A 27,129-nucleotide genomic window follows, 5' to 3' on the forward strand; every position below is an offset into this window, starting at 1 on the left:
CATTTTTTGTAACGTTTGAATAACAAAAGAAATAATTCAGGCCACTGCCTGGGAAAATTGATAATGGCATAATTCAAAAAAATTGTTACGAATTTTTAAAGTTAAATTAGAGATTCAGGCCGCTCTGCCTGAGAAAACCGATGGAAATATAATTTTAAAAAATATTACACGTCTTGAAAGGTATATTAAAGAGTATAATATATTCAGGCTGTTTTGCTGCCTAAATTGATATAGCAAATAAGAAAATTTGAAAAATACCTGATTTAAATTTGATTAAAGGAAAGACATTGCGACATTACATATGTATAATAGCTGCAATATATAATACAGTATACGAGTCGTAAGGAAAAGTAATAATCCGAATATTATCCTATTTGTTAAATAATACTAGCCTTGGCTGATATTATTAGGCACTCTCATAATTATTATGCTGTACGGAATCTAATTCCAGGAAAGACTTTTATTATTTGAAAGTTGTTTATCAGAGCGTTCATTATTATGAACGCGTTTATGCGTTTATTTTTTTATTTCTTTAAAAATCAAATGTTATTTTGAAAAAAGAAAAAAAAACTTAATTTTAATATAAATAATTTTAGCCAAGGCTGTAGAAAATAAAATATAGAAATAAAACTAGAAAAATAATAGAAAAAATTAATAAAATACTAAATCGTATAACAATCGAGAAATCTCTAATTAGGATACCACAGAACGTAACGTGGTATAGATGAATAATTGGCGACATTTTTTATTTCTGGAGAGTTAAGTAAAAAATCGACTGAAAAAGATGAAACTGTGCATTCGTTGTTTTGTGTGTCACGAAAAGAATTACGATTTTTCTCACTCCCACATTCGTGCTACGTATAATATATTTCTTTCATATACATTATCAACGCATTATTTTTTTTTTACATTTTTACTTCGCGTGTATAATCGCTTGCGGTTATAAAAATTGCATTCAATTACGATACGTATAAAATTCAATTGATAAAAAATTTTATCGATAGTTATTCAAAGCACCCGCTTGGGCGATAGCAGCTTCACGAGTGAAAAGCGATAGTCAGCGGCGGCATAACTATTTGACTTTGAACATCAATACTTGATTATTGCTGTCACATTCGATAATCTCGAATTTACGATTAAATTACGACATTGCCATTAGCTCACATAGATAATCTTTTTTATTATTAATGTAATTTTCGTCTGCTTCACTCAATTTAGACCGTCATAGCGTTACAAATCACGTTCCAGTCGAAGAACCCATTTCCGCGTGCAGTCTTTAATTAATAAAATTTAAGACAATTTAGAAACGAGTTCTTCAATATCAACCTATCAAATTCTTTGACACAACATTTCGACATTAAACGTGAAGCAGGCGAAGATCTCGAAATGGAGTGAGTCGCGTCTCGCGTACAAAGGGGAGTGTTAGGCTTGTGAATCGGCGCCGGGAAAGAGACGAGGGCAAGAGTGCGCTTAAAAAGATTAGACGCTAATTTATCGGGGAGTACAAGAACGAGCTTTCTTCTTTGCGGAGAGGGACCGGGGAGAGACTGGGCGTCGCCGCGATTTCCTCTTCTAGCGTCTCGCCCTCGGCGCTTGCGTCTGCTTTTTATCGTGCATACGCTTGCAGATCGGAATGTGCCGCTCCGCGGCAGACCGATTGAACTTCCGGCCACAGTGCTCGCACTGAACGTAATCGCTGGTATCGCTGGGTGGCGGGGGCGGCAAATCGCTCAGATTCTCACCCGCCGCCAATCGTGCCTGCGTCTCCCTTGCGTAGCGGATTGCGCTGATGAATTCCTCGTGTTTGCGTCGCCAGTCCGGCTTCGACTCCGACTTCTTCGTTTTTGTCTGAAAACAATGTGAGCGTATGAATGCTTTTGTCTTCCTTGGGAGGGAACGAGTTAGCCAGGCACCGGACTTCGCGAAATAAAACCGCGACAATCCGGACGAAGCGTATACATTTTTAATCATTGATTCTTTCCGAAGATATTCTTTGATACCAACCTCTCGCTTAGCGAGGCCTTTCTTAACGAAAGGCTCGAGTTCGGTTCCTTTAACTCGGCACATCACTGGATCGAACTGCTTCCTCTTCTTGGTCGCAGTTTTCACGCAGATCTCTTCGTGGAGTTCGATTCGATTTTGCGCGAAGCTACGCCCGCATGTTTTACACCTTACCAGACCTTTCCTGCCATTTTAGTTACAATATCATATAATAATTAAACTTTACGTTTATATTATCTAATCTTTTTGAGATGAAAGAATTTTTAAGTTTTTAATTTTTATGATATAAATTATACTAAATTCTATGAAAATAACATCACATTCATATTTCACATTACACTTTTGAAAGTCACAGACAGAAATTTGAAAAAGGTTCCAATTTTGATAATAATTTATATGGATTTTTATCTGACATAAAAATTATTGTTTCCTAATAAAATATAAAATTGGACCGTAAAAAACTTACGTATCGGTAGTTGTATCTTCATTGAAACTTGATGCGTTTGCAAGCTTGCCACTACTGGAAGAAGGCTTTTCTGTACCTTTACCTTTACTTTTAACTCCTCCTTTTCCTATTCCTTTTCCTCTTTCACTTTCCGCCATTCTACTTTTCACACTGGAATCTTGAACTAAGTTAAAACTAGAATTCGACGACGAGGTCGGCTGGCCTGATACACTGGAAGCTGTCTGTTGCTTCTGCAAATAAACAGATTGCGCGTATAAATTAAGAGATATAAAAGTTACGTAAAAATATATTTCTATACAGAATGTACACTGAAACGTACGCGATTTTGATTGAAGAATTCGCTTTTCGATGGCGAAGTAAAAATTTAGGTTACTAAGTTAACATAATTGTACCTTCTATAATGTAATTTGAGTTTATTAATTGCCTTCATTGACACTTTCTCCTGAATGCTGCAATTAACGTGTGAGTTTTCTTCTGACTTTTTGACAGATTATATCCGCCAATTGACTTTGATTGCAATTGTTTGGGAAATAAATTACACTACACAACCGTGAGAACATTTAGTTTTGCGCCAGATATCTGGCCTTGTAAATATCTTTTTCGGAAAATGTATAATTATTTAAGTAAATGTGTAATTGAATGATGAATAAGAAGTTTGATGCGTAAGAATTAGTTAATATCAAATCATTTATTTATATGTTTCAGAAGATATCGACGCGGAAAGTGTCGCATCGAGGGAGCTGACAACCCGAAAGGACAGCCTGAGAGGAGGAGGAGGCCTGGGAGAGGCATCGGGCGCCAGTGGAACAACTTTGCGGTAAATATTATTTTTTATTTCGTGTAAAAGTAATTTTTTCTTGTTTATTCTCGAGTTGTTTTATTTCCCCGTGATTTAGAAATAATAATTAGAAGAAAATAAGTAATTTAATATTGTAGAAATTTATCTTTGTAAAGATTCTTTTCGTAAAATGTTTCATCATTTAAATTAATATCTAATTAAATAATAAAAAGTTTGATGCACATAGGAATTATGTTTCAAAACATTCGGTTTTTTGAACACCATTTTAATATGAATTTTATGTTTGTATGTTACAGATACAACGTAGCTACGTGGCAGATGTAATTCCGCTGTTGCGCATCGGGGTCGGTGAGTAATGAATTAACATATTTTTTTAGATAGAGGTAACGGATGTATGGCAACCTATAAAATATATACCACGAAAAATGTATACCTTAAATGTATACCACATATCTAGATAAACGTATGCAATTTGATAATAACATAAATTTATAGCATTCCATACATCTGTTGCCTTAAAATGAATCAGTTAATTTAGATTTGTGTGGATTTATAAAAGAAAGCAACCCGAAGTAACGAAAGGTGAGAAATGAATTATTTCACGCAGCGTCGCTTGGTCCAGGCGATGAAAACAATATAATAAATAACATTTGTGCATGGGAAAGTAAAAAAATCGGTCTTACGTCGTTAGAAGACTTCTTCATCGACGATTTTTTGAACGGCATTGCATCGTCTTCTTTCGATGGTCGATCGTCGAAATCGATCATAAAGGATTTTCTTGTAGATTCGTCCGGCGAACCATTTTGGAGAACGACACCGTCGGTTGTGTCGAATTTATTTCCGGTCGAATCCGCACCTTTTCCGATCGTTGATCTTCTCGAAGGCTTCGATTCTTGATTCCTCGATTCTGTACGCTGAGGGAGTAGGTCATTAAATTCAATATTAATTTAAAATCAATTATAATACGAAAACATATACCAATTATCTTGAATATTTCGGGTAAGGAAGAAAACGGAATCATGATGGATCACGAAACATTTTTAATATTCTACGAGGTTTCAATAATACACTAATCGACTAATGATACACTACTAATCTATAGGAAAATTTAACCTAACATCTGTAACGTAATCGGACAAAAATTTCGTTTTACTATAATAGGTAGAAGACAAAATAAATAAATGAAAAGAAAGGAATAGGGCGTTGTAAAGTCATTTTCGTTATCACAAAGCAAGTTTACAGTGATTTAATCGGATTTTTCAATCGTACTTACCCTAGGGGCAACCTCAGGACTTTTCGAAGGGGACGAAGGAGCGCTTCCTCTTGTCGCTCGCGCGTTCGTTTCGCGCTGCTTTGTCGCAGTCAAATCGGGGCTCGGGCTCTTCGTGATCCTGGATACACAGGATTTAATTTTAATCAGTCTCGCGGGATCGGCGCCGAGAAATACGTTTTTCGCTGCATTGGTCACAGGACTTGATCTCCTCGCCTCTCGCGAGGCCGAACGCTGATTTGCAATCGCTGACCTCGACTCTCCCGTAGCGACTAATTTATTTCGTTCGTCACCGATCGATTTTCGAATATCCTCGATGGACCGCAGCGGTTTCACGGAAAACGTGGACGTTTCTTCCGAACTCATCGATTCTTTCGTAACGTCGTGACTGAGACCTTTGGAAGACCTTTTGTTTGAGATTGCTTTGTCTTTACGAAATCTGAAATTTACGAAGGGACAATTCTCATCCTTTCGCGCTTTTACGTAACTCGATTTTGGCCGTTCTTCTTGAATCTCCTTCTCCGAATCGGATTCAAACAATCGCCGCTTGCACGTCGGTGATCGAATTTTCGTTGATCTCTGCTTGCTTTCGATGGGGCTTCCGACTCTCGTTGATCTCTTAGAGGGGCGAGTCTTCTTTTGGAGAATTCTGAAATCACTTTTGTACGCGGCGTTTTTAGCTTTCAGATCTCTGTCGACTGGAGATTTTAGCATCGATCTCAAAATCGTATGATCCGTTACTTCGCGAGAAGGGACTGTTGTTCCTTCAGAGGCGATCGATTCTTTAATGGAAACTTTTGCTTGGGCGTCTATCGTTTGTAAGGAGATCTCTGGAGATGCCCGGAAGTTCGTCGGACTTGAACGTTCAAATTCCGCACCTATGGAATCGAATCGTCTCAACGCCGACTCCACGGAGTCCAGTCTTTTGAGATCTTTTTCAGATCTGTCCTCGCGTAGCATTTTCGAAAATTCTTTCACGCTATCTTCGGTCTTACGTTTTACGCTCATTTTATTGAACGATTCCGTCAATTTTTTCGCGACTAGCACACTCTCGTGTTTGCGATCTTTGATGGTGTACGTCGAAAATTTAGATGCAGAGCTTTGATCTGCTTTTGATACGATACTCCGGGATGAGAAAATTTTCGGGATACAGGCGTCACGAGAAATTTCTGCTGTTTTTCGCAAAGGTGAAACGCGTGGCGAAACCCTAGACTTTACGTCGTGCCGCCTGCCACGTTCTCTCGTCGGAGAGATTGTTTTCTTTGAAGTACTCGACTGCATCGGCTTCTGCATCGTTTCGCGAAGGGAGATCTTTTTGTTTGCGATCCGATCAGTGAAGTTTGGGCGAGTGATCTTGCGGTAATCCTTGATCTCTTCATTCAAAGCGGTTTCAGCTACCGTTTGATACTTTACGCCGATCCCAGCGTCAACCTCATCTACTCCTATTTTATTTTTGTCTTTATTTTTGTCTTCTCCTCTTCCTCGATTATATTCGTCGTTTGTAGACAAGTTTCTGTCCTTTGCAGTACCCTGCACCAGTCGCGCAGACCGCAAGTTTTGCGGTTGATCGAATTTTGTGCGTGCTTCTTTGGTCCTCCCCGCGAAGTCGTATAAAATCGGCGAAACTGTATATTTTCTTACCCTAGAAAAATCAGGAGACGTTGCTTTCGGATTATCAGCCCTATTTTCTGCAGAACGATTTCGCATTCGATTTAAAGATCGAGAACTCGCGCGCTCTCGATCTTCACGTTTCGTGGATTGAGTCGCAATGTAGTTAGCTTGATTTCTTGCGGATTGTTTCCGCGTTTGAGAAGACATTCTACTTTCATCTTTCCTGTCGCGAGTTCCGAGATAAGAACTTTCGCTTACAGGACCGAATTTCAGGCTGATGACACTTTCCTCGCTCTCTCGATCGCTTCGGCGATCCGTGTATCTCCTTTTGGAGAGATCTCTCTTGAAAGCGCTTGATTCGAAAATGGACTCTCTCTGTCTATGCGTTTTGCGAACAGGATAGGTGATCGAGGTTTTGAATTTCGCTCTGCCGCTAGGCAATTTCGTGTATGTTCCATCAAATTGTCGCTTCAGTATTGGGCTCGACGCTTTTTGCAGTTTGTCGCGTTCAATACGATGATCCGTCATAGTAATCTCTTGAATGTCCATGTCAACTTCTGTCGGCGTAATGGTTTTGCGAGAGAACTCTGGCGTGGCTCTCTTCCTGCTTTCAATAGACGGCGATCTCGTTGTTTGGAGAAGTGGCGGTGTTTTACGTTGATTTTTCGATTGATTGCCTCTTGCGGAGATTCGAGTATTTACGTTTGTACTATTGCGTTTCGAGGGCGATTGACGAATGGCGCGATGTTTTCCGTCTTGGGACTTCATGAATTTACGGACGAGCCCTGCTGATTGCAAAATATTATCGAATTCCAAACCGTACTTGAGGTTTACGATCGAGCTGGCCGATGTCGCGGATGTCTCCGAGATTTTCGATGATCTGCGAGTTTCCGTAATATTTTTGAAGACTTCGTTTTTACTGGAAGCTCTTTTCACTTCGTGTCTAGTAATTGAAGGACTTGGAGTGTGTCTATATTTCGTAGAACTGACTTTTTTATCAATCGGAGATTTTACAGGTCGTCTATAGGAAGTATCTGGGACATAAGTGCGATGTTTTAATACATTTTTAGTAGAATCCGTTGATCTCGATCTTGGCTCGATCAACATTGTTGTGGCAGATTTTTCAGATTCTTTGCAGAAAAATTGCGGACTCGTAGAACGTTTGTCGCGCGTAATTCTAGGCAATTTAAATCCATTGTATCTGCGATCGATGCTCGTAGTGATGACAGATCGTTGCTCGGTCTTTCCTTTTAGCAGTCGTGGAGTTGCGCTTCGCTTCGTCAATATTTTTTGATCATACGATCTAGGTTCACTAACTTTGCGATCAATGCTCATAGTTGTGCCAGATCGTTCTGATTCACGGCAAAAAAATTGCGGTCTTGTGTTTCGCTTGCTCCACTCGGACGATTTGGATTCGTTGGTTTCTCGATCGGTACTCATAGCTGTTCCGGATCGTTTGGACTCACGATATGGCGGGCTCGTGCTTTGCCTTGACGAAATTCCTCTGTCACCCCATATCGGTGATTTAGATTCACTCGTTCTGCGAGATTGTTCGGACTCACTGAAAAAAAATCGCGGACTTGCGCTTCGCTTCGTTACTATTTCTCGATCGTATGACGGCGATGACGGCGATCTAGATTTGCTAGATGCACGATCGATGCTCATAGTTGTGGCAGATTGTTCGGATTCTCTGCAGAAAAATTGCGGACTGGTGCTTCGCTCTTTTAATACTTTCTCTTCATACAATGGTGATTTAAATTGAGAAGATTGTTGATCGAGAGTCGTATTTGTTTGAACTTTTTTCCGCTCAGAATCGGTCATATCTCGCTTTGTTAATATTCCCTTATTCCACTCGGACGATTTGGATCCGATAGTTTCTCGATCGGTACTGATAGCTGTTTCGAATCGTTTTGGTTCATAATAAAAATATTGCGGACTCGTGCTTCGTCTTGACGAAATTCCTGTGTCACTCCATATCGGTGATTTAGATTCACTCGTTCTTTGAGAATGTTTGGACTCACTTAGAAAGAATCGCGGACTTCCGCTTCGCTTCGTTATTATTTCTCGATCGTATGACGGCGATCTAGATTCACTAGGTGCACGATCGATGCTCATGGTCGTGGCAGATCGTTCGGATTCTTTGCAAAAAAATTGCGGACTGGTGCTTCGCCTTTTGAATACATTCTCTTCATACAATGGCAATTTAAATCGAGGAGATTGTCGACCGAGAGTCGTACTTGTTTCCCTTTTCCGTTCGAAATCGGTCGTATCTCGCTTTAATATTCCCTTGCTCCGTTCGGACGATTTGGATCCGATAGTTTCTCGATCGGTACTCATAGCTGTTTCGGACCGTTTGGGTTCATAATAAAAGTATTGCGGACTCGTGCTTCGTCTTGACGAAATTCCTGTGTCACCCCATACTGGTGACTTAGACTCACTCGTTCTGCGAGATTGTTTGAATTCATTGAGGAAGAATGGACTTCTGTTTTGTTTCGTCGACGTTTCCCGATGAAATAATGGTGATCCAGACGAATCGGACTTTCGATCGATGCTCATAGTCGTGACAGATCTTTCGGATTCTCTACAAAAGAACTGCGGACTCGCGCTACGTCTTACGAATATTTTTCCATCGGACGTCAATGACTTAAATTCATTATTCCGAGGATAAAATCTCGAAGCGGGTTCCGCCTTTGTAGCTTCTCTCGTCAAGAAGCTTCGCGGACTCGTGCGTTGACTGAGCGTCTCGGTATCCGAACTTTCCCTTCGTCTCGCGCTCATTTCGTCAGCTACGCGAATTCTAACCGACAGCGGACTTTTTGCATTTTCGAAAATCCTTTGACTGCGCTCTGAGGTCCGGCTACTTCCGTTTCTCATGCTGGTTGGGGAAGTCCCAGCGATCTCGCTCCTTAGTCTGAGAACGCACAGTCGAGAAAGCAAATGTAGAACGACTTTGAAGCGGGACCGCTAAGAGAGGCGTGCTTTTTCTTACAGCAGTCGGCCTTATTTTTCGGCCCAGCGCCCAAGCTAATTAGCGCTAGTTGGTTTTTTTTTGTAGTGGACGTTGCGCTAGTTACAGTTTCCTCGCAACCCGGTGTTAAATCTGCTTCGCGTGAATTGCGGTTAAATGCGACGCGTACGATGATAATTAAGCTTGAATGGTTTTGCACGTTTCTTCGGATCGGAGCAAAGGCACGCATTTGCTCGTTTGCATACTTAGATTAATCAAATTAATTACTCTTCTCCGCTCATTTATTCAATGTTTACGATTCTGCCAAATTAGTCATCCACCGTCTGTCCTCTTTTTAATGTTCGCTCTAGTTTACGGCGATGAGGCGAGGGTTAAACACATATTAGAACAAAAACGATCACCGGTGATATTATATTCTTCCTTTTTCCTTTCGAACTTTTTACAATGGACATTGTTAACGCGATATATTTGGAATAGTCGAGGGTAGCGATTGCAACTACGTGACATACACATAAATTAATTTTGGCAAGCAGCGGCGAATTGTTAGCGATTTGTCGATAATCGAGATTCGCAATTATTTGCACAGCTACATAAATAATAGACTTAATTTCGAATCTCGAGAATGTGTCATATTCTTATATAATCTGTCTTCTTTACTATACTCTACTCTAGAGAAACGTTCTTACCTGGAATTCGATTTTGTCCCTTGTTCCGACCGCTTTCTTATCACCGTGCTCGAAGTCGACTGTTTCGGCACGTTACTCCTTTTCGCGTTCGCGTTCTTGAATCGTTCGAGTCGTTCTTCCGCCTGAGACAATTTCTTCGTGACGTTCCTCTTCGAGAGCTTGTCGGGCTTGTCGTCCACCATGAGGTATTCCGGAAACTCCTCGCTCTCCAAATCGTTCCTCACGCGATGCTTCAGAGTCTCGTCGAACCCCATCAGATGGATCTTCGCCATCATACGATTTCTCTCTATCATGTCCTGGTCGATCGCTTCTTCTTGCTGCGTTCAAGATATTAACATACGGGTAATAAAAAAAAATAGCAATATTCGTAAAACATGTTTAGCAAAGTGACATCTGTGTTGAACGAATTATATATTTTAAAAGAATATTTTTTTCAATGTTTCTAATTTCTGTTTTGCGATTTTAGATATACGACTAAATTGCATGTATCCTACAAGATATGACGTCAAGTTAAAAATTAAACACCTTGCGTGCAACCAACCTCATTGTCAATTTCGTGACGATAATGTCCATTGGCGAACGTGGCGACGCGGTTCTCGACGCCGTACTCGTCCTCGTCATCGTGACGACGTACGGATGGCCCGAATGAGTCGCGAACGATCTCTTCGTGGTAAGAAACGACGGGTTTGCCGCCGTTAACGTTGCTGTTGAAGTCCGCGCGTGTCACGCGTTTCACGGACTGTCGATTCACCGTCACATTACCGTTCCTCTGCGTCACCACGCCGTTCGTATTCGCTTGCTTTCGCAGCCTGTTCTCGAGCGGTTCCAGCGGGTAGCTCCTGTCGATTCCCTTCACGGTAGTCTGCCGCCTCTCGTCGAACATTTGCCTCACCTGTGCGACAATTAACGCTCGAGCGAGATTTCAAACGACAAATTAAACGTTCGCAAGATCGCCTAAATTTGCAACTTGCTAAAATTCCATTTCTGCGTGAAAGAAATAATAAAAAATAGCATTTATACTTTCGGAATCGTTTTCGAAGATAAATCAGCGCGCAACGGAACGGCTGATTCTATAGTAGGTAAACCGATTTCCACTTACTTTACCGCCTTGCGAGGTCGAGGTCGTGTGGCTCGCCGTCGTCGTCGTCGTTGTTGTCGCGGTTCTGCCGTGATTCGAGCTGTTGGAACCCGCGCTACCCCGTTGCACCACCTGGTAGGCCCTCTGCTGCTGCTGGTCGTACAGCTGCAGCAGCTTCTGCTCCTTCTCCTGCAGCTGTTTCTGCTGGAAGCGGGCCTGCGTCGCGGGATAATTCGCTTTGAGTATCGGTGTGTCGCCGCGCGGAAATGCGGGCCGACGTTGCTCGCGGTTGGAACGTCGGCTCGCATGCGAGAGGTGCATGGTATCGCGGCAGGCTCTACTGCAGGCTATAGAAACGACGATGCACATGCAGGCACCGGCGCTGCCTCATCGATTCACCTCTAACCTACATGCCGAGGGGGGTTAGTAAACTCGTTATTATGCTAAAGCAGGGATCGTTCGTCTCTTAACCCTGCGCCGCTCGACGCTTTGGCTCTTTCGCACCCGAGGTGTATTATTAGAGGTATTACTCTCGATTGCGAAGTTATGAGTGAACTCGTGCGATTATATAGCCACCGATGATGATAAGGTCTCAATTTCATTTACAAAAGAGTTGACGAAAAAAGATTCGCGCTGCTATTCTGTAAATTGGATTTTTTCAGTAATTATACTGATTCAATTATAATCGTATATTGAAGAAAAAAAGATTTTCTCCCGATACTCTAAATTAAAAAAAAAATTTAATTATAGTACATTGCTTAATTAAATTATTTAATTAAAACATCCGTTTTTATGAAATATCATAAAGAAATAAATTGATAGAGTAATATTTCTCCAAGGTTTAATAATTTTTTTGCTTTTCTTGATAAGCTCATTATTAACTTTTTACGACATATATTCCGTGAGAATTGGAATTTTGTGTAATCATTTTGGGAACGACGATGGGGCAAAGATCAACTGCGGTTTAATAATCATGCAGCAGTTCCTAATTGTATATCCCTTCAATGATTGCATCGGCAATCAGCCGCGCTACTAATTGATTCGTTCCTAATGAACCCGCCATATTGAACACTTTGCTTCTATATACCGTGCAGTTACTCGGCGTAAACTCGAGATTCAACGAGATTATTGATAATGATAATGCAGTGTTAATTGGTTATTCGTGATTATATACCAATTAACAAGTATACTAGGAAATTTTTAGACGCGGTACAAAGAACTGCATTAAGGCAATCTTGACTTCTAGACAACCATTGTATTCTGCACGACCAATACGTGTAATTATTTAGACGTCAGATTAGTCCAGTATTACAAGGCGAAAGTATTTTCCAGATCTAGGAAACAATTTGTAAACCACGCACATAGAGTTAAATTACACGTTATTGACCGCATATGTAGAATTATCATTATTTCTTCCAATCAGTAAATACCCGTAATGCGTTGCCATTACATTGGTAATACATGTCCGTTAGATTTCAGCGATCGATACGCCTGGTAAACATGATAGCTATTTCCGCCGTGTTCTAATTAAATAATGCTATTTGATAATGCTTCGACCATTAATAGCTGATTGCGAATTGAACATGGAGAAACGAAAAATAGACGAAAGACGAACAAGAAGATGAAACTTAAATGGCGAGTTTAGCACAATGTTAGTTGAAAATAAATCAATAAACGATACGCGAAGTAGCGCTTCGGGATCGTATCTGTTTTATACGTGCGGTAGAAACGTGCGCGAGCGGTTTTTAAAGGAAGGGATCGTGGACTGGGTGTCGATTTAAATCGCGTGGGCACAGCGTGGATTACTCGAGATTCGAGAAGTCGACGACTCCGACATACATGACCGTATATAGAATAAGCGACGTTCCCGTTTCTCCCGTGCCTCGCTTCGCGGTTTCTCCTTTTCCAACTTCAGGACACCGTCTTACGAAATGCTTGACGTTGACCCGCTTTGACGATACAATCACCTACTTACGTTGCCTCTCCGTCTTCGTTAAACGATATTTTTCTCGTTTGCACATGTATGGTATATTCATTGATTAAACTCGACGTTTGGAATATAAGAAATTTGATTTTTAGACCGTGACATATTTTATATTTTTGGATCTTGGTATATCTTGCGACACGTTTATTTTATTTTTGAAATTTAACTTGAAGTTTAACTTTTGAAAGTAGTACCATAGTTTCCAAATTAGGAAACGTGGAGTCGTGTTCCTGAGCCGCCCATGACGTTTTCATGTCCATGGAGACTCCACGAGCGCCCAGCTGTTGTGACCGGATATGCATTTCTTTTCGGTTTCTCAATTCTTCTGAATGTCGTCGGCCTTGTGATTATCTTGAGATCCGCACACAAATTCTTTCACATTGAAAAATCAGGCACGCGCGAGGACACGCGTTTATCCAATCACGAATCATCGGCACTACCGATTTTTCTTTTTAGCACTCAAAGGTAGCCATCTCAATTTCTTTTCGAGCATCTCGTATAGATTCAGTTTTGTAGAGTTTATCAGCTCGCCAGTCACATTTCCAATTCACATTTTTAAATTCACACGTCTGATCGTTATTTATCGATTATGCGCGATCTCTAAATATTTCAAGATTTGGAAATGTAGAAAACGTAGCTACGTTTCGCGCATGCATGATGTCTAACATAGAAGTCCTAAAAAAAGAAGAGACGTATGAAGGAGAAGTTTGCTTAAGAGTAGTAGTCACACGAGCCTAGTTATACTGACGATAAGTAGAGGTTGCAATATGAGGTTGCGATATGTCAAGTTCACGATCTCTTCTTCTTCAACTTCGCGAAAGGGAGCTTACGTGTTCGAGGCAAGTTTGAACATTATTAAGGAGCGCCATATTAAGTTTGCTTATCGATATTTTAAAAATTCGCGTGTAATGGAAATAACTTCTTGATGTTATCTTTGAAACGTCTTTATAAATAACTTTCTCTTATATATTATCGTATATATTAATACCTCCCGCGCTTAGTGGATACTTTTTAAATTTTTTAAATAAATGTTATGCGGCAGATGCACCTGCGCCGTCACGCAATTTCTTTACTCCGCATGTTTCGTATCATTTTAACTCTTTACACGTAGCGACAATCTGTGATTTATTATCAATAGAAATTTGGTAATCTTCGAGTTTATTTTTCTTGTAATCTCATTATAAAATATCTTTGTTGAATTGATTAAATGTTTTTAATTAAAGAAGTAGAAAAACAATTTTGGAATATATTTTTAGAAAACGTTGATGTTATTCCAGAATTGAATTTTTTCACTTATTAAAATATCTGAACGTTTTTTCACGACGTCGCACACTGTGACAGTTTATAATTTCCGGGATAATTTATGGAAATTTGCCGTAATTTTATTTAGCGAATCTACGGAAGGCAATCTTCGTTAAATCGATATAGTCGCGGTAACGAATGGGCACGAGCAAACACGACTATGCCATTTTTCAGAATGTGATTCGATTTTATATATTTTAGCGTAAGTGATATATATTTTTGCAAAAGATAATGTCGCTCGCGCGGTGTAACGTCGCGGCGATACGCGCACCGTTCTCCGCGTGAAATCGCGATCTGACGTTCATGCAAATTTGCATGCGCGCAAAACACGACAGCGTACGTGTTCAATGTCAACACCAACCGGTAAAACGCGTGTATGTACCACTGCGAACTCGCGCGAATGCAGTCGGACGTTTTCACAGACGATCGCGTAGTTAATCGCGAAATGATTAATTTCGCGAAAGTTACGGAACACGATTAGCCGGGGACGAACGGTTTAATAATCGGTCAATGCGCACATTGCAACGCCGATAGGACTGCGGCACTGTGAGTGTTACCATCACAACAGTGTTGTTGCAAACTACAGACTACAGCGTGCTGACATCGCGAGGGGCAGCGCGCATGTCCGTCTAAGCTATCCACTTATCCACCCTTACGACCGTGGGTGACAGCCACCGTTGGGCGCTACCGTTGGGCGGACGATCGAAAAAGCACACATGCGACCGAGTCTCAAGTGTTGATTTACATCGATTCGCTTCAATAGTTTAACGTTCTTTCCGCTCCTACCTTCGCAAACAGTGGCGTAATCGAGCAAAGCGACTAGACAAATAAAATTACAAATATATATAAGTGGGTTTATGTACATGCAGGGTATAAGGCATGTAGAACGTGACGTGCTCGCTGTTCTAGTGCTATACTAAGTCACTTTTAAATAAGGAGAGATTGCATGATATTTTGATAATCCATATACGACAGCGATTTCTCCAAATAATGCGACATGATACCAATAGATTTTTGAATGAAATGAGATACATTCATTGCATTTTATTATTGCACTTTCACAAATTTTTATTAACGTCTCCAAACTTCATCACTTAAAATACTAGAACAAATCTCTCTTTCTCACTCTGGTCTTCTTTTTTAGAAAATAATTATATTAAAGGTATTCTCCTTTTTCTATCATTAAAACGTTTCATGTATAAAAGCAATTTTATTTTTCCCCACTTAGTGTAGCAATAATAAAGTTAGTTCGTCACGGCATATTACAGTCTTTACAGTCGGGGTAAGTTTTATTCGCGCTTGCAAAGAACTCCGAGACAACCCATCGATGTTACTTGGAAATTTCATCGAGGTATAAAGTTCAAGGTTGGAAAGAGTAATGGGAGTGATCTTAGGAATTGATATAAACGAGTCGTATGTTTGGCAGTTGGTTTATCAAGATTTATTACTTCCTTGTCGCTTGCATGGACGCGAAAAATTGGTCGTTTGGACGAGTTAATGTCAATTTGCGTCAATAAGGTGAACGTTATCGCAGCTGCGTCCCGCGCTAAGCGACGAGACTATCCGCCGAATAGAAATCTAATTTACTAAAAATTTTTAGTCGTATCACGTATTTTAAATCTCAATCGTAGGCATTTTACGTTTCGCGCGGTACAGTAATTGAGATACATCCCACATTCGTGTGGAAAGTTTCTGGAGCTATCGAATATTTGTGTAAACCGTGTCCTATTTCGATTTTTATGGCTATATACCCTGTGCGCTTCGTCAGGAATAGGTTTCTAGGAAAAATCGTTGTAATGCTTCCCGGGAAACAACCCGTTCGCGTGCTGCCTATCAAGTTCGCAACGTATTGCTGCGTCATATTACTACGAAAATGAAAGGAAGAAAAGAGAATTGCCTCGTTCGCGCGTCACTTTGATTCCCCCGTCGAGCTCTGCTTTTCGCGTAAAATTACGTTTTCGCTGGGAAATACCGCAAGCTGCTGGCAAGCTGTCGCGAAAATTAGTTGCCTTCACGCGAGAAAAGCACGCTTTCCTTTTAAAAGTATCAATACGCGTAGCTTGCAAAACAATGTACAATGAAAACATAATTCTTCTGTGAGAAGATAAATGGTGAGTCATTTCTCAACAATGTCGGCTGCAAACGAATTTAGATCGAGATAACCATTTCATTCCAATGAAAGAAATGCTTATCTTATCTTCGTAAAGCCTTGTGTCCACGATGCTAGAAAATCGCTTCGAGATCTCGGACGGAGAAAGAATTGACCAATCACATTTAAACAATTCGACCAATTGACCAATGCCATTGGTTAATTCTTTCCCCGTCCGAGATCTCGGAGCGATTTCTAGCATCGTGGACACTAGGCTTAACAATATTAATCTTCATACGATATGCATAATATTTTTTTAAGTGCTTCATATGTTGTCACACATAGCAACATTTTCTTTCATTGTAATTTATTTAAAAAATCTAAATTGCCAAGAGTCCAAGTATAAGTTTTTAGTTTTAATTTAAATAATTATAAATGAAATTATGTCCAATTTCTCTTGACTGAACTTTGCAATTAAAATAACTCAATAATCGAATTTTTTGTCGCTTCCAAATCCCTTTTCCTATTACGTCATAAATGTATTGTCAACGAGTGACAGAATACGGCCAAGTGGTTTCCATCCGATTGCCGTTTGACGTACGAGACTACAGTCATTTGAGAATTATTTATTTATACGTTTGTATGTGTATACCTCCGATGACCCCTCCTTCCTTTCCCGAAATATCGATTGTCCGCGAGTCGCCCGCTTCCGAACGGCGCGTTTGAAAACGAGGTTACGAAAATACAAGATTTATTGTTTGTTAGAGGAAGGGGGACACGGAGAGGACCGTGGAAATGCTGGGCGCAGGTACTATACTCGCGATTACGGCGCTCGGCAGACCGAGAACCAATCATTTCGCACGACCGACGATGCTCTCGAGGAACCTTGAACTTTGCATTTCGTCGAAGACGAATCGAATTTTCGCGTGCAACCGCATGCGGAACTTTTTATACATCTTCATATATTGTATCGGCGAGGCACTTCCTCGAAAGGGTATTCAATGCTGGTATAAGTTTGGAATTAATTTCCCGTTATAAACATGAAAAGTGCATCCCAATCGATTGCGATTTCGTCGAAAGATAGAGAGATACTTTTGCGGGCTTGCAGTATCGAAACACGGATCTAGTTCCTATGTCTAATTGTAAGTGCTGTGCGCGTCGGTTCCGATCTCTGCTTTAGAAATGCGCTGTTTGCGGCAACGAAAGTTAAATGTTAACCAGCGAGATGGAACAACGAAAAAAGAAAAAGACGAGAGGCAACATCGAGATTACGGCGCATCTCGTTGTCTTCCACAGATCGTGCACATGTCCCGATAACGAAACCTGCCCATAATTACTTTGCTTAACTGGGCATGCACCTCGCGAAATTACAATTACAAATCGGTGGCGAACGAAGCTGCATCGCACCTCGTCATCAATTATTTATGAGCTAACCCGTTTGCCGCTCGCGGCGCGGCGGTCCTCCTTGCTCCGAATCCACATTTCAGATTTATCCGAGCAAGGTTCGCTTTCCGTGCAACACGCACCTCTTTCCTGCGTGTCGGTGCGTGCCGAGCTGCGTACACGCTTGCACGTGAAACGCATGTCTGTCACATGCGATTAGAAATTAGAATTATGCGTTTGAAGATTTTGATAAAGATTTTTTTTCCTACGTTTAACTCTCTCACGCTAGCTGCAACGATTATGCATTTTCCTTTCGTAATTTTTTAACCAGGAGGAATTTGTAAAAAGATTACGGTCCGATAAAATTCTGGAACACGTTACAGATGTACATCATCTTCCTACGATATCTAAAAATGGGTTAGCACATCAATTACTACGCGGTCTAATTAGCCCGAAGAATGAAATAGTTTTCTAAAAACTATTTTCAACGATGGTCTGAATCGTTTAGTTTAGAATTAGAAGTTCTCAGATAACTTTGCAGTTTAATAATTCCAATGAATTCCAATTTTCTCCTCAGACACAGTCTATTGTGACGGTACCAAATGATATAAAATAATACCAGCAATTGTAAAAGGTATTTATAGGAAGTATTAGCGAACGGATAATATAATCGTGTATAATCACGACCGAGTTGGATACTCGAAGCGATAATGACGTAATGTATTCATGTCCGTTCGTTTTTTTTTTTACTTCTTCGATGCAGGAAGGCCAAGCGTGGGCACCGCGAAATATCTGCGTCATTCACTCGACACTTTGATCGTTTTTGCGCGTTAATATCAAGAGTTACCTAAAGACGAATCGCACATTACGTATAATACATTCCGCATTATAGCTCTGTTTGCATTAATGTTTTTCATTTTTTTTGGAAATTGCACGTATCCACTTCCTCTCATGCCTTATACGAAATTCAGAACAACGCGGCAACTTCCACGAAGTACGCAACAACTTTAATCGCGTAAAATTTGTTCTAAATTTTATCGTTCGATTTAATGAATTAGTTTTAATCATTAGAAAATTAATCTTTTTCTTCGACGCGAGATCGTTGATTTTCGCGCAGTATCTTTGTTTTAGTATGGTATAAATATTTTTAAGAATCTGATACTATAATTAGTAATATTTTTATGTAAAGTAGTTAATTTTAATGATCCATAATAAATTAATTTGCAAAATTTGTGATCGAGTAGTGATGATATTCGTGAATTTGGTGTATCAGTAAAATACATCGCGTGATTTGCTTAATAACCTTTTCATTAAAAGATGAAACTGCCCGCGATCTTTTGATACCTTAGCGTCAAGAAGATTTGTATGAAAGATTGATCTTCATTTTACATGCCTGCGCAAAACGGATACACAGAAACAATTCGTTGCATAAAAATCATGACGCGCCAAAATAAAAAAGATGAAGCTGGCTAATATAAAATTATTTAATGTGTATATGGACTTCCACTTGATTTCTCATCTTCAAGTCAAATAATATGCAATATGCAAATGCACTGAACAGTTTCGTCAAGAGTATTATCATAACCAGGGCGTGCATAAAAATAGTGAATGTGAGCAGGAAGAATTATTGAGAACTGTGAGAACTGAAGTAGATTATCGCTTCGAAAATTGTATTCTTTGAAAGTTATTTTCAGAGGTCGTTTTCTAGAAAGAATTATTGAATTATACACACATGTGCAAACTTATACTTGGACCTGCACTTAGACAACTTAAAATTCATTTTAGGTTACCTATAAACCGCGACAGAATCTGTGGAAAAATACTATGTTTAACTTGGCAATTGTGTAATAATTGAATGATTTGAAGTCTATTTCGGACTACCTATCGATAGAAATCGATAGAATCCGCAGGGAGTGCTATACATAAATAACATGTATCGTAGTAGTGCAAAAAACAATTGCAAAATTAGAATCATATATATGAGGACAGATTACCATCCGTTTCTGAACAGCTGTGAAGATTCTTTTTTTAAGACATATGTACATAGTTTAGTGAAGATAATGCGTCTGAGAAGTCTGTCGCATGACGCATCTCAATGCGAAGGAAGTGACGTCACAGTATTATGGTCACGAGTCCCTCAATAGTCGGTCATGGTTGACAAACCAAGCGTTCACTTTTTTACTCCCTTCAAGTCTCACCATTCTTCTTTCGTTTTAACATAGGCCTATCTTTTGCCGGGGAATGCCCTTAGAGGTGTGTCGTATAAGAGATTAAAGTCAGCTATTAAAGTTCATATGCAGGGCGTTTCTAAAACGTGGATACGATTTCGAGAGTAAATTGAGTATGTAGAAATAAATATAAAAAGAAAGTATTCGCATGAATATTTATGTTATTAGATTTCGCTTATAAGTTTATTTTTGCGTTGTATTAATCGTTTGTTTATTTTATAAGAAGTGTTCAAAGTAAACACACGATAATGGATTAATTATTATTTAGACTAATTTAGAGCCTCTTCTATAATTTTTACGTAAGTACTGAATTTATCAATTTTTATGTCAAGATACTAGGAAACACATATAGTAGAAAAGTAGGCGGAAGAGAGATCTGCGCTTGATATTCATCTAAATATCAGCTGTCCATCGGATTTGGATATATCGATACGTGGGTCGATCGTTGCGCGCGCGTTACGATCAAGATGCCATATATGCGCTCGTTCGATACAGAAATGATACGTGGGCCAAAAGAACAGCGTCAAAACTGCCTTAACCGGTCTACCTTAACCAGAATGTATTTCGATATTAAGTACAAGTGACGAAAAGAGGAAGGGAGAAAGAGAAAGATATAATTGCAGCGACGCAACAGTCGACGTACAGTTTGTTACGTTCGCGCAAAAAAGATTCTAATCAAGAATGCGTTTCTACTTTATATAACATTTTTGCAGATGCACGATGCACGCGATTTATTTTACGAACATTATGATTAACATCTGACGTAATGAAGCGTCACAGTTGAGAATAAACTTTTATAAGCTCCCATATCCATGTCGGCGAAAGAAATGATTAATAATGCATTTAATAGTAATTATTAGAGTATATCATTATAGCAATTCTTCATTAGCATCAAACTTTTAGACATTGACAAATGTATATTATTTATAAAAAAATAAGGAAGTACTTGCCTGACAATTTAATCGGCAATCCAAACTTTATTTAAGATCCCATCAATTTTGCCCTTATTGAAAATTATTGCAATTAAAAAAATTTATAATGAAACGAGATCTCAGTTGATCAAATCATTACTTCTTTATTCACACTATTTCATATTTTATTACTATAATTTTATATAGCAACAATTATATACAATTATATACAAGCGACATTTGAAAGACGCCACTGTTGTTAAACGATACATTTGTTCTTAAATGAACCTATTAATTTGTCTGTCGATGGAAACTTATCTTTTTTAATGCTGCCATTTTTAAAGTTGACAAAATCGATTATTTTACCTGCAGCATCTCGAGACGCGACGACGCCTGTGGTGCTGCCATATTTCAGCTGTCTATTGCTCGCGATGCTCTCGTTCTGTAAAAACAATAAAAGTTTCGTCATTTCTGAAACCAGGAATGGACATTGATTGATCGATATGAATTTTAACACATGTATAATATTTAACATATCACCGGCGCCGCGGCGGTCTGAATTCTTTTATTTGAATTTTAACAAAATAATTTGTAACATTTTTCCTTGAGAAGACAGTATCGATACGTCAAGCCTGATAAATCTTTATTAAATTTTTAAATTTAACTTATATTATAAAACGTGTTACAATAAAAAAAAGCAAAGTAGTTAATGTTTAGAGATTATCAATTTAATGTTGTTGACGCTAGAATATGACTTAAAGATAAGACATTTTTATTTTTTAACATGCAAAGTGCTTTTACACTTAAATATAGGTGTTTAGAGACGAATAAAAAAAAGAAGGGCAATGCAAATGTAGAGTTATCAAGAGACACGTGTCTCGCGCCAAGTTTACATGCAACGGGTGGGACGGACTTTTTTAAGGAAAAAACAGATACGTACTATTTGGGTAATTTAAAATTTAAATATAACGTTAAATTGAAATTAACAAATTCTATCAATTTCGCATATTTTTCATGGGATTACGAACTGCTTTTCCAGTTCGTTAACTTGAGATACGTTTGCGGAATATTCCGATAAAGGTAGTAGCGTTGGCGTCATAAACACTTAGACAAATATTGCGTATCTGTAATTCGCTTACTGGTAGAGTGGTAATATCGCGGGTGAAAATAGAATCGGTTCGGCGTGTGTGCGTGGAAAACGATGCAGTTCCTCGAGTTCCAAATAATTATACTTAAAATAGAGTTGCATGCTGGTTATATTAGCTACAAAGCATAAGTGGCCCCATAAGTGAATGCATCGTAATGACCAAATAAATATTGCTTGCTCTGCGTTTAGAAATTCATTACTTACAGGTCTGTAACATGTCGCACATTTCGATATAAAATTGAGTATCTCTATCATGAAGTGTTAATTAAATTAACATATCAGTATTTTGTAGATTAGTATTAAATTATTATATGATACAAATTTTAAATTTAATTTTTATATAATTATTAAATAATGAAAATTAATACACTTAATAATAGGTGATATTTTAGACAAATAAAAATGTAAAGTTCTCTTTAAGCTGTCGATCTTTCAAAGTCGCGCAAAGAGAAACGTCAAGCTACCATGAGTGCACGCGATTTCCGAGCGAGGATATATCAAAGGTTTATAATTGGCTTTCACTTTTTGCTTCCACCTGCCGCATTATCGTAGCGCAATTCGCGCGGTGCTAGCAAAAGTTAATTGTAAAGCCAAAACGAATTCGAGCTCTGGATGGAGCGGTGAAATCGATCATTTTGTTGCTCTTTTCGAGCGATTCATCCCTCTGTAAAGATCGAGAGTGAGTGTGGGTGCATCAGCAGCAGCGTGGGCGCGTTTGATATCACGTTATCGCGTTCGATCGTTTTTATACTCTTCTCATCCGTGATCCTTTAACGTACAGTTGCGGCGTTAGAATAGAGAGACATATTTCCGATCGCTACATAAATCTCTTTCCGCATAAAAGTAGGAGCCAACGATAACGCCTGTCTTTCTTTTCTCGTCGGTGCATCCGCAATGTAAATTCATTAAAATTCGACCGCGACTGCCGTCCTTGACGAGACGCTCTTCAAGAAATTATTGACACGTGATGGCTCGCTGTGGTAACAGCGTTTTTAGGCCAGCAGACATTGTGACTCACGAACCCTGACGTAATCGCGAGACTTTTATGGTTAAGAACCGAGAGACATAGCGGCTCGCGACTTATTTGCGATTTTCTCCGAGCGTGAAGGCACATGTTTCGCGTTAGCACATTGTAGTGCTAGAAGTAATTCCTCATTGTCGCATTAAGCACTTAATTAGCTCTTTTAAAATCATCGTAACCGAAGCAGAGATATACAATTACGACACGGTATTCGAAGAGATCGCATCTACGTTAATCAACACAAGATAATCAACACGACATTAATTAACAACCAGAATTTTTATCTATTACTCGCTTCTAATATTTCTCGTTTTTACCGCAAATTGTCCGATCCTTATTGTCGGTGTACACGTAAGCGATGTTCATGATGGTTAAATAATTAATTTCGTTACGTCAAAGCTGTGGTATTGAGGTAGATTCGTTCGATTAGGTTTGACTTGCAAACTTTGCAATACGCGAATCTGTCGAGTTCGACGGCGTATATGCACGAAGCGAACGAAAACGTCCGGTGACCCAGGTATTCGACTTTCGCATGCTCTTATTGCGTGGATTATTTATAGTTTTACTAAAAACGTACTCTTCGCCACGATTACCATAGGCTACTCCCATACGTATGGTCACCAGCAAGTACACAGCTCCATTTCTATAATTAAACTGCACGCGCGTGCGGTCATTTACGATAAAGTTCGCAAAACGCGAATGTGTAACCGTGCCGATAAATCGTCCGAGACAATGGAACTAGGCGAGGGCAAACAAAAAATGAAATAATATTATGCTGCGTATATAGAGTTGCGGCGACTAAGTGGCGTCATGAAAAGAAGCAAGAAACGCTTTATTCTTCGGGCAATTAGATATCACTTTCAAGTGGTGGTAGATAAGAATCTCTGCAGCAACTTAATAACGCGCGAACCACGACATCGGAATTTTCGACGTTATTACTCGCGCGTGCATGCACAAACGGCTGGCAAGCGCGGGTCGCGTACACGCGCGCACAATTAGGTTCGTACTCGCACATGGCCAGCACGTGCCCAATTCGAAGACGAGGGAGAAAAGACGCCGGGCATTCGTGCAGCTGAATGCATTTGATACGTCATGTCGGAATAACAACACAGAGCGTTGCAATTCGCGCCGATTGCCCAGCAAGCACGATGGGCAAGCTCCTCCGTTGGATCCGATTATTCGCACGAGTTTGTCAGCCGGATCTTAATTTCGCTTTCTGTAAATTTGCACGAGGCATATCTCGCAACGTGAGGATTTCTTTTTTTTTGCTGAAATACGTATAAACAGTCTGCCGTCCATACAGAAATTTCTATACGGCAATATAAAACTTGGGACGGAGCTTCAATGAAAATATGCGTTATAGCTTCATTACCATACAATTCATTTAGTTAAATTCGTAATTATAATTAAATTGCGCTAGATTACAATTCTGCATTGATTAAACGCCAAATTGGCATTGTATGGTACAAAACAATATTCGATATAGCTCTCCGGAGTTAATTACTCCGCAATTAATGCCATAGCGGCTTTTAATAGCGTCTTTGAGATTCGGACGATACAGGGGAGAAGCGGTGCTTTCGCGATGATTTAACGGGCTGTGCGTAACGGTGCAATTAGGTGGCTGGATCTTAAGAACGCGCGTCTGGCCATTCCTCTCTCACATTCCTATTATCTTTCATCTCGGCTCGGCAAAGCCCCCAGACGCACGGCAGACGCGAATTTCTTTCTCTCTCCGAGTAATCGTCAGTAATTACGCCGCGGGTCTAACATGGTGAGATTGGCGTAAAGCAGAGCTTGAGAATTATTTGCGTCGCTTATCCACGAACAGCTTCTAGATTGCGCAATTATAGCGGAATTTAAGCGTGCGACATGTTGCGCGATCTCATTCATTGAAATAAATTGTAACGTCGAGAGGGAATCTCAGTTTTGTAAAACGCTGTTTTACAAAACATTGTTTCTCTGCGAAAGACTGTAACGTCAATTGGACTTTCTATTGTCATGGAAGACATTTTATAACAAACGTGATATAAACACATTTCAATTACAGTCTAAATTTTTAATTTATTTACATCTTAAAAGTCAAAGTATTTTTTTATCTCAATTGCGATGGGGGGTGAACTTATAACAATGCATATTCACGTATATTGTTCTTACGATCATTAAAGGGCAAACTATCAAAAGTGACGGCGCTCCATTGTGCTTTATTGCGTCCATGATAAATATTTGCTCAAATTAATTTTAATAATTTAATGATGCTTTCACGTCGTCTCATCAATTACAATTTTAGGAAAAGAATGAATGAGATAATGGCTTTATCATTAGTTACGCGTTAACCACGCTGAAAATCGTTATTATATTTTATGAAAAACGGCTAGAGAGTTAGAACGCCTCTCACGACTAACTTCTAGCGCAGTATTCCGCGATAAATTAATGGGCATTGGAGTGGCATGCAAAATTTGATTAATATTTCTCAAAGAAATGTCAATGTCGTTCGCAGTATGGACGATTAATTGAGCAAATCTGAAAATATCAAAAATATCTTTCCAGACGCCTCGATATTTTTGTTCAAAAGAAATCGATTTCAAAGAACGTTCCTTAGCACAGAGAACATTTGGTGATTTTATGGAATAAATGTACACAAGAGCGTCACACAGATTGGATTGAATTGGATTGAATTGTTTTGAAAATCCTTTTGACATTCGCCAAAATGTAACTCGCATAGCGTGTTTCGTCTTTCGTCCTACGGTTCATGCTTGTATGCGTCTGTTGCATTATTGAGACGGCACGATAAGGCAGAATCTACTTAGCGCTGAACTCGATAGCGCGAGGGAACAAAATATACGAGCAACGACGACGCCGCGCCGGTGTGGCATGACAGAAAGAGAGAGAGCGAGAGACGGAGAGAGTGCACTCACCGTTGTCTGCGGGAAAGGACTCCGGCAGGAAGGTAATCACAGATGATCCGTGGCCCGTCTTTACGCGAGGAGGACCAATGCAGCACTGACAGTTCCACCGTCCCTCTCTGATTCATCCTGCGACTCCCTCTCCGTCCTTCTCCCTCCCAGCTGGAAGAGTGAAGAGAGTAAGAAGGCGACGGTGAGTAAACGAGAAGGGTTCATGAACCCGAGAGGGAACGTTGGAGGGAGGAAGTGTCAGGTGAACGTGGCGCGTCCTGCTAGAAATGACGACAGGTCGGATCGCGTGGTCCCTCCGCCGGATGGTGTCCTTGGAAGAGCTTCAAAGATGTAATAAAGTTTCTTCATGAAGTGATTTATCGACATGATGGATCATCCAGAGATGATAGACTAGTTGGTCATGCTTGATAAATTGAAGTCTTAACAGGTATTTCATAGAGTGTATGAAGGAAAGATTGCAATCGTTGGTAGACGGTATTGTGTGGAATAATATACTAGATTGTATCATATAAAATTACCAATTTTGTAGATCAAAACAAAATTTTGCATTAAAAAAAATGTTATTAACCAAGACATGCATAATTAGCATTAGGTTTTCTTCTAACGTAATTTGAAATTATGTAACTATTTAAAAGAAATTGTATGTTTATAGACTGAATCTTCGTTTAAAGTTGATTTGGATCTTCCTTGAGATTTATTTTCCAAGCTCAAATCCTCAAAACGAAATTCTTCGAACCATCGAAGAATCCTTTCGCTAACAGAGCTTTCCAAAGGCCGATATAATGTTTCTATCTGCACTGTATCCCAGTTCCAATTTATATAGAAAAATATTCGCAACTCTTTCGTGGAAACCATGCTATTTTCGGTATTTTCTCTTGTGGAAAAAATTAACAATAACAAACAATCCTTATCGAAGAAGATTGGAAAGCGCAAAACCTTTATAAATTGTTAATGGCACAACCGAAAATATACTTTCTATCAAATATACTTTACTAATCGCAATCAATTGTCAATTAGTTGAGTATCGGCAATTTCATGGTACAATCTCGTATGTAAATCCTTTTTACGTTGATTGCGGTTTGATGAGTGCACACAGTGCATCAGGTATATTGCGATCCGTGCTGTGTCGACAAAAAATAGTCATGATAGGGGGAAGAAAATGATATTACGTAAGCCTGTGATGCACGAAATTCCAATATCCTCCATTAATTGTGCTGCGATGCAGCGATCATTAATAGAACTGTTGTATTAAGGAAATCATTTGCGTAAG

General features: G+C 39.5%; 1 protein-coding gene across 1 annotated transcript; it reads right to left on the minus strand.

Annotated features, from left to right (window-relative positions):
• Positions 1-848: 848 nt before the first annotated feature.
• On the minus strand, positions 849-25,968 carry LOC112455711 (serine/arginine repetitive matrix protein 2-like). Its single transcript, XM_025017814.1, has 10 exons — positions 25,860-25,968; positions 21,143-21,218; positions 10,901-11,095; positions 10,343-10,693; positions 9,802-10,118; positions 4,540-9,058; positions 3,950-4,180; positions 2,468-2,697; positions 2,005-2,185; positions 849-1,848 (listed from the first exon to the last, which is right to left on the minus strand). Exons 2-10 carry the CDS (start codon positions 21,182-21,184, stop codon positions 1,573-1,575), a joined length of 6,342 nt encoding a protein of 2,113 aa, XP_024873582.1. The 5' UTR covers positions 21,185-21,218; positions 25,860-25,968; the 3' UTR covers positions 849-1,572.
• Between the last annotated feature and the right edge of the window lie 1,161 nt (positions 25,969-27,129).

Source organism: Temnothorax curvispinosus, unplaced genomic scaffold (genome assembly GCF_003070985.1).
Source record: "Temnothorax curvispinosus isolate PA1 unplaced genomic scaffold, ASM307098v1 QBEX01006326.1, whole genome shotgun sequence".
Classification (NCBI taxonomy): Eukaryota; Metazoa; Arthropoda; class Insecta; order Hymenoptera; family Formicidae; genus Temnothorax; species Temnothorax curvispinosus.

What these genes read in the sequence shown, in the direction of transcription:
- LOC112455711 (XM_025017814.1), bottom strand. Translation starts at nt 21,184, where the DNA reads ATGGCAGCACCACAGGCGTCGTCGCGTCTCGAGATGCTGCAG. An exon ending in GTCCTGAGGTTGCCCCTAGG is followed by an intron (nt 4,181 to 4,539) that starts GTAAGTACGATT and finishes CTACTCCCTCAG; the next exon opens with CGTACAGAATCGAGGAATCA. An exon ending in GAAGATACAACTACCGATAC is followed by an intron (nt 2,186 to 2,467) that starts GTAAGTTTTTTA and finishes CTAAAATGGCAG; the next exon opens with GAAAGGTCTGGTAAGGTGTA.